The 15,074-nt window shown below is 38.3% G+C and overlaps 1 protein-coding gene across 2 annotated transcripts in view; it reads right to left on the bottom strand.

Moving 5' to 3' along the window:
- Positions 1-9,493: 9,493 nt before the first annotated feature.
- ACVR2B (activin A receptor type 2B) overlaps positions 9,494-15,074 on the bottom strand; it is a 149,765-nt gene continuing 144,184 nt past the window's right edge. For both annotated transcript variants that reach the window (XM_063126064.1, XM_063126072.1), the window contains exons 10-11: positions 12,749-12,879; positions 9,494-11,129 (exon numbers count right to left, since the gene is read on the bottom strand). In XM_063126064.1, coding sequence (XP_062982134.1) covers positions 10,935-11,129; positions 12,749-12,879 — 326 coding nt within the window. In that variant the 3' untranslated portion in view covers positions 9,494-10,934. The remainder of the gene's footprint in view (positions 11,130-12,748; positions 12,880-15,074) is intronic.

Genomic DNA, 15,074 nt, shown 5'->3' with positions numbered 1-15,074 from the left:
CACAGGGCAAAAATACTACATTCATACTGGTTTATTCGGGCACCCTGTGCTTAGCTGAAACAGCAGTACCCAAACTTGGCAGATCTAATTTGAAACATGAGATTTGTTTCTAAAATACCACAGTAAAAAGGAACAAAGATCCATTGCAAATTTATGAATTATGGTACAATGTTTCAAACAGTTTCATTTCATAACTGCAATACAGTGGATGTCTTCTTTAGGCCATCTTACATATGTATATCTATATTTATATATAATATATATATATATAAAAATCAGCACACTTTTCAATCCAAAAGGGGTTACAGCAATGAGCTCAACTCTCTGTATACGTTTTTTTAAATGGATACTTTAGTATAAGTTTTGTTAACTCAGTAGTACAAGCTATCTCTGGTCTACACTTTTTTTTAAGCTACAAGAGTGAAATATAACCTACAACATTTACATTTCACATATCTTGGTATACAGACAGTACATTGGAATTTTAGCCAAGGACCAACAATCTTTTAAATTATTTCACCATCTGGTAGAGCTTTCTGCATTTAGCAATTTCCTAAACTAGTTGCTTAATTCTCATTTCTGGAGTTTGTCAAGAATCCAAAATGGAAATCTTGCAGAAGCAAGTTAGTGCAAACTCCTATTTAGACCTTCTATGTACAAGTTAAGTAGCACAGCTTTATAAGACATAGCTATTCATCATAAAACTGATACACACATCTCACTATGCTATACTAGTTTTAGGAGTTTATTTCAGATTCTTTGAATGAAGCATACCATCTAGAAGTAGCTGATAAAATGAACAATGATCCAAAACAATGATTTTTCTTCTTTTGTGTTTTTTCCTGAATTTTGTTATTACTATGAGTTTTAGTATAAGTGTTGAATGGTATAAAACAATGCAGAAAGCTCTTTCCACAAGAACTGACAAACTGTACTTAGGTCAACTTTACAGTAGAAAATTCACCAAACTTAAGGACAAAATGTGACAAATATTCACAGGTGAAAGATTGTAGGCTTCAGTTCCCATATTCAAAAGTGGGTAGATTGGCAAGATGAATGAATGCCCTGGCATTGTGCAAATGTAGGACATAGGACTAGAGACCAAAAAGTATGTATTGAAATCTGCAGTAACCACCTTTTTGAGGTATCAAGCATCATAAACTAATTTGATAACTCATTTGATGAGGCTTGGAAGGGGTATAAGTTCCCCTCCTGTTGTAACCCCTCAAAAGTTTCACAAATATTTGACACAGTGATGCTTTAAAAAGGAGTCAGGAGTCGGACAAAATTATTTACACCTTGCCATTAAATTTTAATGTTGATAGGAAGATCATTATTTTATTGGTAAACTGCAGTTAATTTGTATGTATCAATAATTACCAGGAATAAAAGTTATAGGATTGGATAGAATTTTTGTTTTTAAATCCACTTTCCCCACCCCCAACAAAACCAAGATTAGTGAAAATAATGCTATAGATTTTCATTCCAGAGAAAATGGTAGTGCTCTAATTTGCTGCATATACAGTAAAGGGAAAGATCAGTCTTTTTTAGGAGGGCTCAATAAGTATAGCCCTGTGCTCTATCCAAGTCGTACCCCCTGGAAATTATCCTCTTTGTATAGGGTCATGATAACCCTTGGTACCCATTTGCCATTAGAAGTTCAAAGTAACTTTGACCAGATAACGAAGAAGTCTCTCCCAGTAAAACACTGAAAACAGTAGAAATACAAAGATCAAGGAAAGGAAGCACTTTTAGTAACACCCTCTTGCTGTTACATACATCCAACACAATTGAGAGCTTGACAAAGAAACCCTTTCGATTTAACTTGTGTGGGGGGAAACCACAAGCTTCTTCATTTTTAAGCTTTAGTCCTGGGGGATCAATTTCCATTTCTCTCTCTCTCTATATATATTATATATATATATATTATATATATAAAAACACTCCTGTGTATCATGGTTCCTTATCAGTGTATATTACAATCTTGCAGTATGAAGAAGAATCCAGAAAGCAACATGTTTAACGTGAAGTTTGAGGTAACTGGTTCTTGAAATACCTGGATCACAGATTGAATCCAGAAATAACAATTGGGTAATGAAAAGCAATTTCTTCCCCCTCCCCCGCCCGATCCCCTGATGAAAAACAAAAGTTAAAAAGCTAAAAGTTTACAGCAGTTGCTTTGCATGAAAATAAATGAAGGCACAAATAGTGTTAGACTTCCGAACTGATAAACCTAAAAGAACTTCTCTATAGATGTGCCGTAATAAAATACAACTACCAATCATTACTTATGATTAAACAAACCTGATTTCTGTCCAAATCAGGGTTTGTTTGTTTTTGTTGAGAACGTATTGACCAGAAACATTTTAGGAATACCACGGGTACCTTTTTATGTTAGACCAACGGAAACTGAAGTTGAATATCAAGTCATGGGCTTATACTCAGTGCTAAAGTTTGGCAACAGACTAAGCATGTAGAAATGCACAAAGTGTCTTCTTTAAAGATAGAGAGCACATTCACAGTTTGTGTTTTCTGTGGTTTAAGCACTTTGCCGAGCTGCAGAAGGAAGCTCAACATCATAGGACTTGCAAAGGGTAATTTATCAGTAGTTAAAATGGCACATGAAACTTATTTATACATCATGATAACAGGAGGTAGGAAAAACATTATGTCACCACCTCTCTTCTGCCCTCCATCCACTAGGTGAGAAAGACCGATGCAATTGACCTTGTTGTGTGTGGACTCTCCATTTGTACACTCCTGGTGGGGTCATTGGATTTCATCATAGGGAAGCAGCTTTCAAGATGTTGTGGGGTCGTAAAGTAACCTAAAAGACTTAGCAAGGTTATGTGAATTATTCACTCTGGAGTATCCTGCTTATATAAAGAAGGATTCTTAATTTAGGAATGTGACCTTGAATCAACAACTTCAGATTTCCACGGTCATGGAATTAAACCCCTTGAAATGAAAAACTCAGGGGTATTCTATGTCAGGCATGTTTGTCTGAACACACTCTGGCCCAATTCTGACATAACATTTTCCAGTCTCGTGGTTTAGAGTTTGGGACCGCCCAGTGGACTTGCATGCTTTCTCCTGATCTTCTACATGAATTCCCTTCTCTTGTTTTTAGAGTTTACCATGGTGTAGCATTGTGTTTGCACTGAGGTTAATGCTAGCCATGGTTAGCATTAACCAGGTTTGCCAATCAATTTTGAACCCTGGTTTCAATTTGTTTTCAAAGTAATCATCATTAGTGTTAACCTCTTGCAGGCGTAACACTCTACCATACTAAAAAGGAAACGGACAAAGAAATTTGTGCAGGAGAAAGGTGGAGAGAGCATGAGTGTCCCTGGGGTGTTCTTTACCTCTTACCCACAGTTAAAACATTGAAAGATGTTACTGAGAAACCTAAATACGGCATGCCATATTAGCTCTTAAAGCCCTTATTCAGTTCTCCTTCTGTTTCAATAAGAATTCAAATGTGGCAGTATCTCATTACTATGATCCAAAATGAAATAGAAAGATTAGTTCTTTACATTGCTTTCCTTAACTAAAATTTGATAACCAAAGGGATAACTTTTGTGATCCAGAGAAATCTGATTTGCAAATATTAGCGCATTTTACATTGAGAAAGGACTATCAGGAACTTATTGCCAATGGAATACTGACAAAATATCTCTTTGTAGATCATATTGTCAATGCAGCACATGTGGTCACTATAAAATGGTACTGTCACAATGTTAGGAACAGAAATCCAGTTTGTTGCATTTCTTGTAAATACTTAATGGGTCAGAACTTAGCACAGAATGCGCCCAAATAAGCTTTTTCCATAAGGAATTTGTATGAAGGGGCAAACGGCTGTTAAGAAGGCCATACAACAGAAGTCACCACTTTTTACAAGACAAATACATGCATCTTCAAATGACAATCAATATGCAAAACTGATAGTACTGGAGGCTTTTTGCTATCTTTACAAATGAAATGCTATTAGGATTCAGTGGTGTTACGACTGCGGTTTTAGACTGTATAGGATTTGGTGGCATTATGATTGTGATTTTAAACCGTAGGAGCACCTTTTGCCGTTTGATTGTCTCACCTTCATAAATGGGAAAAGATGGAATACCAAGAAATGTATATTAGTGGTATTCCATACCTATACCGGCTATTGGGCGGTATAGAAATGTAATAAATAAATGTAATGTGTGTACAAGTTATGGGTATTCATTGACAATGAAGAACTCAATCTCACAATTTCTGCAGATATTCCAGAGGTTAATTCTACAACTCCAGTTTTCCAGAGACTGCATACATTGGATGCACAGCAGCTCTGATATTTGCTCTTCAACACCAAGAAATGCAGTTGTAGGATGTTTCCTGACATTGAAAAGTACAGGATAGCCCCTGTTTACATAAAGTTCCATGTACACATCAGAACCTCATAGCTTTTGAGAGTGCCCAGGAATTTCAACCCATAACAATCACTGCTCACAATGAAGACACATTCTTTTCAGTGGGGCTTCTATGTGGCAGAAGAGCTGACCCATCTTTAAATTATCCCCAGAGGTTAATCTGATACTATATGCATGTTTACCATGGACTAAAATCTGATGCAATAGTTGAAACAATTATTTAAGGGAGGAGAGTGTGTGTGTGTGTGAGAGAGAGAGAGAGAGAGAAACCATGAAGTAGTACTTGTTTTTACAGATGCCATTTAAAAAACAAAAAACTAACCCTGCTAATGTGTTTTTAACAGCAGTTTGATAGCAGGTGACTTTTTTCCTGATATGGAGATAAAGGCCTTATCTAGACCTAAGGATTATCCCAGGCAAATGGAGGGGTCGTCCCTGCCTGCTCCTGGGATCCCCTGTGTGTCATTTGGATGCTCAGGGATGATCCCGGGATATACGCCTGGTCTAGCCATGGTCAAAGTGAAGGGAATAGCTTTATCTAATTTCTGAATATGAGGTACAAGAGCAGGGTTAGTGTTTGTGTGTGTTTTTAAAGGCTGGAAATCCTTATTTCTGCATTTTATCTATACACTTGTACACTCAGATCCAGAGAAGCACGAGCACAGTTCAGCCCACACAACAGGGCTTTCCGCACTTCTTCCTGCTGTATTTCCTTGAGCCCCATGAAATTTGGGGATCCTTCAGAACAGCATGCAAGGGCAACTGCAACTAAGGATGGGGGGAGCACTGGAAATCAAAAACCTCCCTTGCACAAGGGGTTCTCAAGATCCAAGCCACAGTTTTATTTTATTAAGACTGGGTTACAGACTACTATTTATACTAATAGCAGTTGATCACCAAAAGAAGAGGAATCAGAGGTCAATTTTTATTCTGTCTTTCATAACAGCAGCTATATTTAGTCAACCCTCTGTTGGATCTCCATTGTAACAATACAAAATTCATTTCTAATGGTTTTTAGGAGGGCTGCAAATGGTACTAAAGCTTAGAGCAACATTTGAGCCTCCATGCATTAATCATATGAAGGGAGTTCCATGTGGATGTCAAGGGGGGCGGGGGAGGAGTGGTGTACACAATGCATTGGTGGGAGCAGTGGTACATCTCCCTGCTCCAGTCACCATGTGGAAGGGTGACTGGAAGGGGTTTTCTTGCATGTAAGGCAGGGAATTCATTTATTTATTACATTTCTATACCACCCAATAGCCAAAGCTTGCTGGGTGGTTTTCCACTCATACAAAATAATAGCTTGCTTCACACATAATTCTATTGTATTGCAAAAAGACAATCTGCTACATAACCTACCATAACATCTTTGAAAGTGTGCTACAATACAGACGCACGTGCAATTGTGCCAAAATTAAGTTAAAGCTTAATTTTGAAAACTCACACCTTCAAAATGACTTACTACTGTTCACATTAACAGATTTCAAAATGGAAGAAATAAAAAAACAATTCTGATGTTATTTTGCAATGCCATTTAAAAAACAAAACAAAAATAAAAGCAGTATAACCTTATTACCATGACTTGAGAACTGATGCTGTAATCTTAGTGATGCAAAAATACAGAGATTTGAGGCTGTATCCAATGTTAAGCCCCATTCATATCAATAGACATACTCGAAGTAGGACTAACACTGAATAAAACCGCAATTCAGCACAATTTATATAACTGGGAATTTTGCTATTGGTTTCCAAAGAATGAAGACTGTACCCGAAGGAATTCTAATCTCTGAAGGATTTCCCCATGCAAAAAATTGACCATATTCACACATAAACCTATCTGAGTGAATTGGGAACATGAGGGAGGCTATATAAGATTCAGGTTTCAATCCTATACCCAATTACCTTGGAATAAATCCCATGGAACTCAATGGGACTTACTTCTTAATAGACATGAGTAGGATTGCACTGTAATAGTAGTAAATATCTCAGCGTGTGAAGAATTTTAGAACTACCACAAAGGGGATGATTTCATGCTGGTTTAAAGGTTTAAATACCTTTAAATCAAACCATATCTGGGGGGAAATTATTCTCATGCATAGCTACACCTATGGGGAACTACCTTATTGCTATATCAAGAAAACTCTTTAAATCAGATTTACATAGCCAATTGGGAACCAGGAAGACTGAAAGGCATTAATGGGAATGGTGTGAGCTCTTTCAATAGCACAGGAAATTTCCAATTGAGAAAGCTTTATTGTATTAACTTGTTTACTATCAGTTTGTAAACATGTCTATGGACACTCAGGCTGCTATATCTAATCAAGGTAGCACATATGCTAGAAAGGAGGGGCATAGATAACACATATCCTACCAAGGGGTAAATATATGGTTGAATCTGATTTATAGTTGACCACAGTGTTTTTCTTAACAAACTAGTTGACTACATGATCTGTAAGCAAGTGATGCCATCAACAAGTAAGAAACAGTTAATTTTGGTCAAAACCTGTGTGCCTTGTAGAAAAACGAATTTAATGCAATCAGGAGTGATGGGTGTGTATGTGCGTAGACATGCTTGTCCCTTTACATAAAGGAAACACTGAGGACACAGTCTAGCAGGCTATAAAATATGGCACTTTCAATAAATACTTTTAAAGCTTCTAGGAATCAGGATACTGTGTGTTTGTTTTTAAACAAAAGCAAAGCAACTGCTGTAACAAACCTGCTTAAGCCATTACATAAATAATACTGCAAAGAAAAAAGGATAGCCAAAGCAGCAGAGTTATTACAATAATTAAAAGACAGCACATCTTTTCCCACTTCCAATAACAACTTGGATCGTTAAACCTCACATTTAAGAAGATACATAGGTACAAGGTTTATTCATCTTAATTGTTCTATTTCAGTCCAGCCTCCCCAAAGCTTATGTTGTTTCTCTTTACAACATCAATCACAAAGATAAAAGTTAAAGGTCTTTTCCACAAACTGTGATTTTGTATTAGTCCAAGCATACAAAAACTGTGACCTACCAAGTTGATTGTGGGGGACCCTACTGGGTGCTCAGAAAACCCTGCCTCCCTGGGGCTTCAAAAACAAAGGAGTCATTAAACATTTGACAAGTCACAATAAAGGGTGGGTTACAGGTTGTGGAAGCTTGTCCTAGTTTGGCTCCATACAGCAGCTCCAGACTTTAAATACCCATGCACAACTCTGTCACAGACACACTGTGTGTATGTATTCATCTAATCACTGAGTTGACTTCTAGTATCTCCTTCTATAGAGCCAATCCAAGGTCATGTCTGTGAATCAAACAAGTGCAGTTAAAATCCCAAAGTAGAAACACAGTGAAGAACAAGGGGAGGTCTTTGCCTGAAAAAGATATGTGCATTTCTAACTTCTTGTGACACTGTAGCCATTGAAATGATCAACAAATTGTACTGTTAGTACACAAATTTAGGTTTCAACTTAATAATCATTAGGAATTATAAGGGTCACCTGAAATTCAGAAAAGTCACAAATAAACATTTCTTTGAAAGGCTAAATAGGCTCATATTCCTCAGTCCTGGATGAATTTAATCAATTTACTTAAAAGTAAATCCCACTGGTGTCAAGGGAATTCACTCTGAAGTAACTTAAATTTAAGACATGTGAAAGATGCAAGTGATACTGTATTTATCCTAAAGCTGCTTTGGACGTAGCTAGACAGGAAGTGCGAGTGACTGGTGCTTCCTCTTCCCATACTTCTGGATTTCATCTGAAGTAGGGGAGATGCATGTTCTCCCAAGACAGGGTTGGAATGCAGCACCTCTCCTCCTCCCCTCTGGATAGAGCCTGGAAGCATGGAGAGCGAAGCACAAGTCACTTGCATTTTCTTAAGCACAGTTACCTTTGAATGTCAAAAGTGACTTTCTACTGACTGTACGGGGGGGGGGGGGGGGGGAAGCCTGATCCTTTGAAGGATGTCTGCTTCAACACACCCATCTGGCAATTTCTGCCCCCACTTTCCAATATCCTTTATTATTATTATTTGTTAGAAAACACGCACACTGAGATTCCAGGCAGCAAACTTCAACCCAGCTATTCTAGAGTAGTCCAACTATGATTAGTGGAACTGCCTTAGCATAAGTGGGTTAGGGATTACGGCCTGCGTGTCCTTATTGGACGATCATTTCCATACCATTAAGTGGATATCACTACCTCAAGCTTATGAGTCTAAACAAGAGGGTTTTTTTCTTTTGTAGATTGATGTTGCACTCAGGGGAAAAGGTAAAAGTATTTCATGAAAAAGCAATGCACTGATTTTTCTTTACTAAAACAGCTTGTGCTCCTACTACCCCAAAAAGTAAAAGAATGGAAACAGCCTTCACAAATAACAGTGAATAATGCCCAGGAACCTTATATAGGCAGTTATTCTAAAACTGTTTACACTTATTTACAATGGTGCTTTATAAAACAAAACAAACAAAAAATGATAGCACTTTCTAAAAGAATTTGGAACTTTTTTTCTTCTTTTTTTCTTTTTTTTAAAACTCCCTTGTCATAAAAGCCAACTTACATTAAAATATACGTACTACAAGACAACACAACTAACAAAATATATAATAAAACTCATACAATTAGAAAATTCTGAGGTATTTCTGGTTTGAGGTGGTCTGTGGTCGTGAAGTTTTTTCAAAACTTTTTTTTCTTTTTTAGTTGAAACCTCGGAAGCCACGTAATGTGTGTGTGTTCTAATTTTTCTTAAAAAAATCATTGCATGTTTTGCAAGTTAAAAAAATATTTAAATGTTGAATCAGCAGCATTAGGAACATTCACTGACTAGAGCGAGTTTATGGCATAATAGAATTAACTGTATTTAAAATATGCACCACTGTTAAGACGAAAGAGTTGGGTGACAAAGAGTTCAGAGAATGAAGAATTAAGAAAAAACAACTGGGAGGTGCTGCCAAGCTATGCACCCTTACCATTGAAAACAGTGGAACTTACTTCTGAGTAACACACTTAGGATCAGGCTGTGCAGATATGATTAGACAACTAAATTACACGCATCTACATACCTGTATCAAACTAGTTTAAGTGCTGTGCCTTTCACCAAAAATCTCTGGTGAAAGTTGTGTAAAGGCATTTATACCCCTTTTTATTAATGGAAAACAATAACAATTCCTCTACAATTCCTGAAATTCTATGGTGGTAGTCACAGCAACTAAACAGGTTTGAAACTGATTTAAATTTTCACAAAGACATGCTTTAAGCACATTTCCCTGGAAGTGTGGATGTATCAGTATCTAAGGGTGAATTGCAGTAATTTTAAAATAGATAGAATTTTACCAGTAATGACTCTTGATCACATTTTCTTGGAAGTAAGCTCTACTGATTTTAATGAGACAAATATGAAAGTGTGCTTTTGCACACAGCCTAAATTGTCTTCCATATTGCATGCTAATATCTAGTTGCAGGCATTACTGAACTTTTTTGTTTAGCTTCTTTATTTGTTTTCTTTTATATTTTTATTACACTTTTAGAAAATTGAATCTTGGAATTTTAACACCGCTCTGTCAGACACCTTGTGGGAAAACTGCAGTAATTCGGTCTCAACACCTCATTCTCTGAACTTATAAATATAATATAAGGGTTTTCTTTTCTTTTTAACACTACTGAAGCCTGAGATATTAAAGAACCCATTTCTACCAGTGATTCTTTGTGACCCAACTTTCTCTGTACTCCACAGCAGTTTAATACTCTGCCTCAAAACTTGCCCTTCCTCTCATTAACTGTTTACCTGAGAAGTAGCTCCATAGCAGATGTTTTCCAAATGCTGCAAAAGTCCAACGTCTCTTTCTCCCCAGCCCTATTACTAAAACTTTCACTTTCAATTCTACCATCAAAGAGTTAACATTCTCTTCTCAGTTTCTCCCCCCTCCCCCCTCCCCCATGTTACGGCAAAACCCGTTAGACCCGTAAAAGACACATCTGCTTTTTTTTAAGCTCACTGTCTAAAATAGAAAAGAAAAAAGAAAAGGAAAAGTTGGGAGAAAAGTCCGTTTTGAGGTGTGATCTTATGTAACAGTCTTAAGTTTGCAGCATGTCTTGCAGATGAGAAGGTTGTTTTCTTGATACCACTGATGCTCTGTGTAAAAAGACAGACTGGCAAAAGAGAAAACCCAGAAAACAGGATCAAAAGGGAAACAAAGTGAGTCCATTGAGGTTTTGAGGTACCTGCACCGTGTCTGCATTCATTAGTCGGCACCCGAATGCTTGCTGAGATGTCCTCTCTTTCTTTTTTTTTCTTTTTAATACAGTAGAGCAATGTGCTGGTAAGATTGATCCAATCAAAATAATAATAACAATAATAACAATAATAATAACAACAATAATAACAATAAAAAAGTCAAGATTAAAATAGCAGCTGCATTCATTGTGTGTGTGTGTGTGTATGTGTGTGTGTTGGATTTGTGGTTTAACGTCTTTCTTTTCTTTAAATCCACTGAGTCTGGAAAGACCAAAAAGAAAAAGAAAGTGAACCAGGATTTAGATACTTGATTCTTTGGGCAGCAAGTCCACATTGGTGACAGAGGTCACGATGGAAACGAGGCAGTCCGAGGTAGTTCCGTTTACCAACTTGCGTATCTGAGAAATACGTTCCTCCACACAACCTGCCGACAGGCGTGCCTCTGCATCATGGTCCCAGCATTCTTCAATCGTGACACAAAGTTGCGCCAAACCCTGTACATACAGGACAAAATAGAATAATTTAGCAAACAGGACTCTCAGGATGGGGCTGGGTTCTGATTTAAACCTGGAACCCACTTCCCTTCCCTCACCAACATTGCTGGCCCCACTACCAGAAGCTGCTTCTCAAGTTGTGATAAAAGCTGACACCAATCTCTTGGAGCATGTCTAGACCTGGGAATATCCCAGGGATTGCCCCAGGATCATCCCTGTATCCCAGGAGCAGGGAGGAATGATCCCCCCCCCTCCCCGGGATATTGCCCTACCCCTTAATCACGTTTTTCCCCGCAGTCTGGGATGATCCCAAGATCGCGGGAGGTGTGGCCCACTGTCGCGGTTTTGACCCGGCTCCTCACCAATAATCGCAAGGAGCTGGGACCCGGGCATGGAGCTCTTCAGGAACTCCATGCCCATAGAGGGTAGTGTGAGGTGGAGGGAGCAGGAATATATATATATTTAAAAAACAAGTTACTTTTTTGTTTGAGCGCTCATCTTAATTAAAAACAAAAAAACAAAATGGCAGACGTGACGTCCTCCATCTTTCCAGGACGTCGCGCACCGCATGTAGACTGAGGGGGAGGATCTCACGAGCATAATACCGCGAGATCCTCCCCTCTCCCTCCCGCAACCCCATGCAGTGTAGACATGCCCTGGGTGTTTGTGAAAGGAGACACCACGTCCATGTATAGTAATGCTGACAAGTGTTCTGCCCTCTGTTTTCAGAGAGTAACATAATCCCTTATTCTCCCCCAATGAGGAATAAAGGCTTGTTCATATCTTGGATTATTAAGACAAGACATTCAACATCCAAAGGCAGCCATTAACTTTCAATAAATGCAAACAGCTAATAAGTTTGGAAAGTACTTTCTGTTAATTTTGCTCTTTCATTCAATTACATATAAATGGATGACTAGAGTGTTCTAAGGCAATACATCCATGTATTAACTGAGAAACCCAGAAAGGGTTTTTTTTAAAACCAAAACATGAGGTAGAAGATTACAAGGGAACCACAGAAAAACTACTCTTCAGAAAGCAGATCGCATAGGCCAAAACCCAAAGAACTATTTATATGTACCCAAAGACTTGTGTAGAAATATTTTACTTTGAACAGCAGCCCCAGCCCCACTCCCACTGCCTCTACCATATCACAAACTGGTTTTGAAAGTGCCTTCAGATTCAAAAGTGGTTTGGTGGGTAGCATGGGGGAAAACTCATGTTAAAGAAAAGTCTCAATGCTTTGTCCACATTATACCTACACTTTTAAACAATTAGGTTTAAAAGGAGAAGGGGAAAGCGCAAATGAAGAAACTAGGATGTCTTCAACAGATGTTCATCTCTTTCCTCTTGTTCCCTGCTTCTGTCACTGCATGCTCAATGACTGTTCAAAACGCCTACAAATTAAGGCACGATGCAGAATTTAAAACACACACACACACACACACATTTTAATCTGGAGTTTTGTTTATGCCTCAAGACAGTTCCTTTCTGCAAAATTACTAAAGAATGTTACTTTGCTAATTGACTTGAAGGGGGCATCTAGTTCAGCTAAACTGCACTTCTGAGCCTAGTTGCTAGAGAAGGAATTTTAAAAGTATTAATGAGAAAGGACGTACAGGATGTTTAAGCCACTGATCCTTGAATGCAGGGCGCATCTTCTTGTGAACCACCACCTCTTGTAGGTCCTCGAGGGATGGATGCTGGCCAATCTCTTCTTCAAATGGCAGCATGTACTCATCCACTGGACCTGAGTTGCACAGGGAAGAGAATATCATTACACTGTGTAAATCAATAGAACAGACAGATAACTCTGATTTAATTTGATCTGTGTCTCAACAAGAAAGCATTAAACCACACACTTCACAGATAATTATCATTGCATAATTAAAACACACACAAAAACATTTCCCCTTATAACTGAGTTTTATCATCTATCCAAGAAATGCTTAAGAGATAGGAATGGATGGGTCAATCTGTTTTAAGTTTGTGTCACTTTTGCATAATTTCACTCATAAGCCAGTAAAATAAATGTGTATTTTTTTTAAAAAAAAAAACTGCATGAAAATTCATACATAAACATGTATTTCCTCTCAAAATATGTATTTTTAAATCTATTTTGATATGTTCATTTATCACACCACTTGGATAAGTGCAAAATCTGCTATCTTCCGATATGCATATTAATCCGGAAGGTGCAAAACAGATCAGCTCATATTGGAATTTGCAGACTGAATTCCTCGAACATCCCTAGTAAAAAGTACCTGCAAATAAACTTCAGATTCCTACATCACACCTACCAAAGATCCCAAATTTTGCCTTTCTTACTTCATGCCTTTCTTACTTTCTTACTTCTTACTTTCTTACTTCTTCACTCAGACATGGAAATTTAGTATTTTCATTTAACTTGTTAGATTATTATTTTTCAACAGACCTGTCATACATGCTCCAATTTCCCCTTTTTACCAGAAACAAGAGGAGATCAGAATGTTTCAGTTCCATTTTCAAGTAACCATGGTTACTTGTTTCATCCAAAACAAGAACTGTGGTTAGTGTTAACAGTGGCCTCATCTACGCCAAGCAGGATATTGCAGTATGAAAGTGGTATAAAAAAGGCTACACTACTAGTTAATAGTGGTACTGAAGTGCACTGACAACTGTTGGGGCCCGTTGAGAGAGAACGATATACCGCTATATCCTGCTTGGTGTGGCTCCTGCCTTTTATATACTGTTTTCATAGTGCAATATCCTACTTGGTGTAGATGAGGCCTATGATTCAGGGAACCAAGCCAAGATCATTAACCATGTTTTGAAGATTATCAGGGTTTACGGATAAATGCCAAGTTCTACACCTAGGAAAAAGAAACCAAATGCACAATTACAAGATGGGGGATACTTGGCTCAGCAATACTATGAGTGACAAGGATCTTGGAATAGTTGTAGATCAAAAGTTGAATATGAGCCAAAGGTGTGATGTGGCTGCAAAAAAAGCAAATGCTATTTTGGGATGCATTAATAGTATAGCTTCCAAATTGTGCAAGGTACTAGTTCTCCTCTATTCAGCACTGGTTAGGCCTCATCTTGAGTATTGCATCCAGTTCTGGGCACCACACTTCAAGAAGGATGCAGACAAGCTGGAGAGATTTCAGAGGAGGACAACAAGGATGATCAGGGGTTTGGAAACAAAGCCCTATGAGGAGGGACTGAAAGAACTGGGCATGTTTAGCATTAAGAGAAGGCTAAGGGGAGACATGACAGCACTCTTCAAGTACTTGAAAGGTTGTCACACAGGGGAGGGCCAGGATCTCTTCTTGATCATCCCAGAGTGCAGGACACGGAATAATGGGCTCAAGTCACTGGAAGCCAGATTCTGGCTGGACATCAGGAAAAACTTCCTGACTGTTAGAGTAGTATGACAATGGAACCAATGACCTAGGGAGGCTGTGAGCTCTCCTACCCTAGAGGCATTCAAGAGGCAGCTGGACAGACATCTGTCAGGTATGCTTTAAGGTGGATTCCGTCTTGATCAGGGGGTTGGACTCGATGGCCTTATTGGCCCCTTCCAACTCTATGATTCTATGATAACCAATCACCAGGTTTAATTGAAAATGAAAACAAAAGCTTCTGATCTCCTTATTGCCTCAATGAAGGAGAGGGGAGAGGGAATGTGTCAGCCTAAGGCTCAGCCAGGCTCATTTCCATAGCACTACTAAACTATGTTTTAGTGTTATGTCCAAATGCAGCCACTTGTTCAAAGGTGTGAGAGGTTGGGAGGCACAGAACAGTCTCTTAGGGTACTATCCTATTCATGCTGGCTCAGGAATGCTAGGAACTGTAGAAGAGGTTGTGGTTGTTTTTGTTGTTGTCTAAACATGCACAGGATTGTGCCCTTATTTAGGTTTTTTTATCTGTTTCTTTGATCATCAGGCACTCAAAGTATCTTAC

Source organism: Elgaria multicarinata, chromosome 1 (assembly GCF_023053635.1).
Source record: "Elgaria multicarinata webbii isolate HBS135686 ecotype San Diego chromosome 1, rElgMul1.1.pri, whole genome shotgun sequence".
In the NCBI taxonomy this organism is placed as follows: Eukaryota; Metazoa; Chordata; class Lepidosauria; order Squamata; family Anguidae; genus Elgaria; species Elgaria multicarinata.
This window is presented reverse-complemented; position numbering and strand designations above follow the sequence as displayed.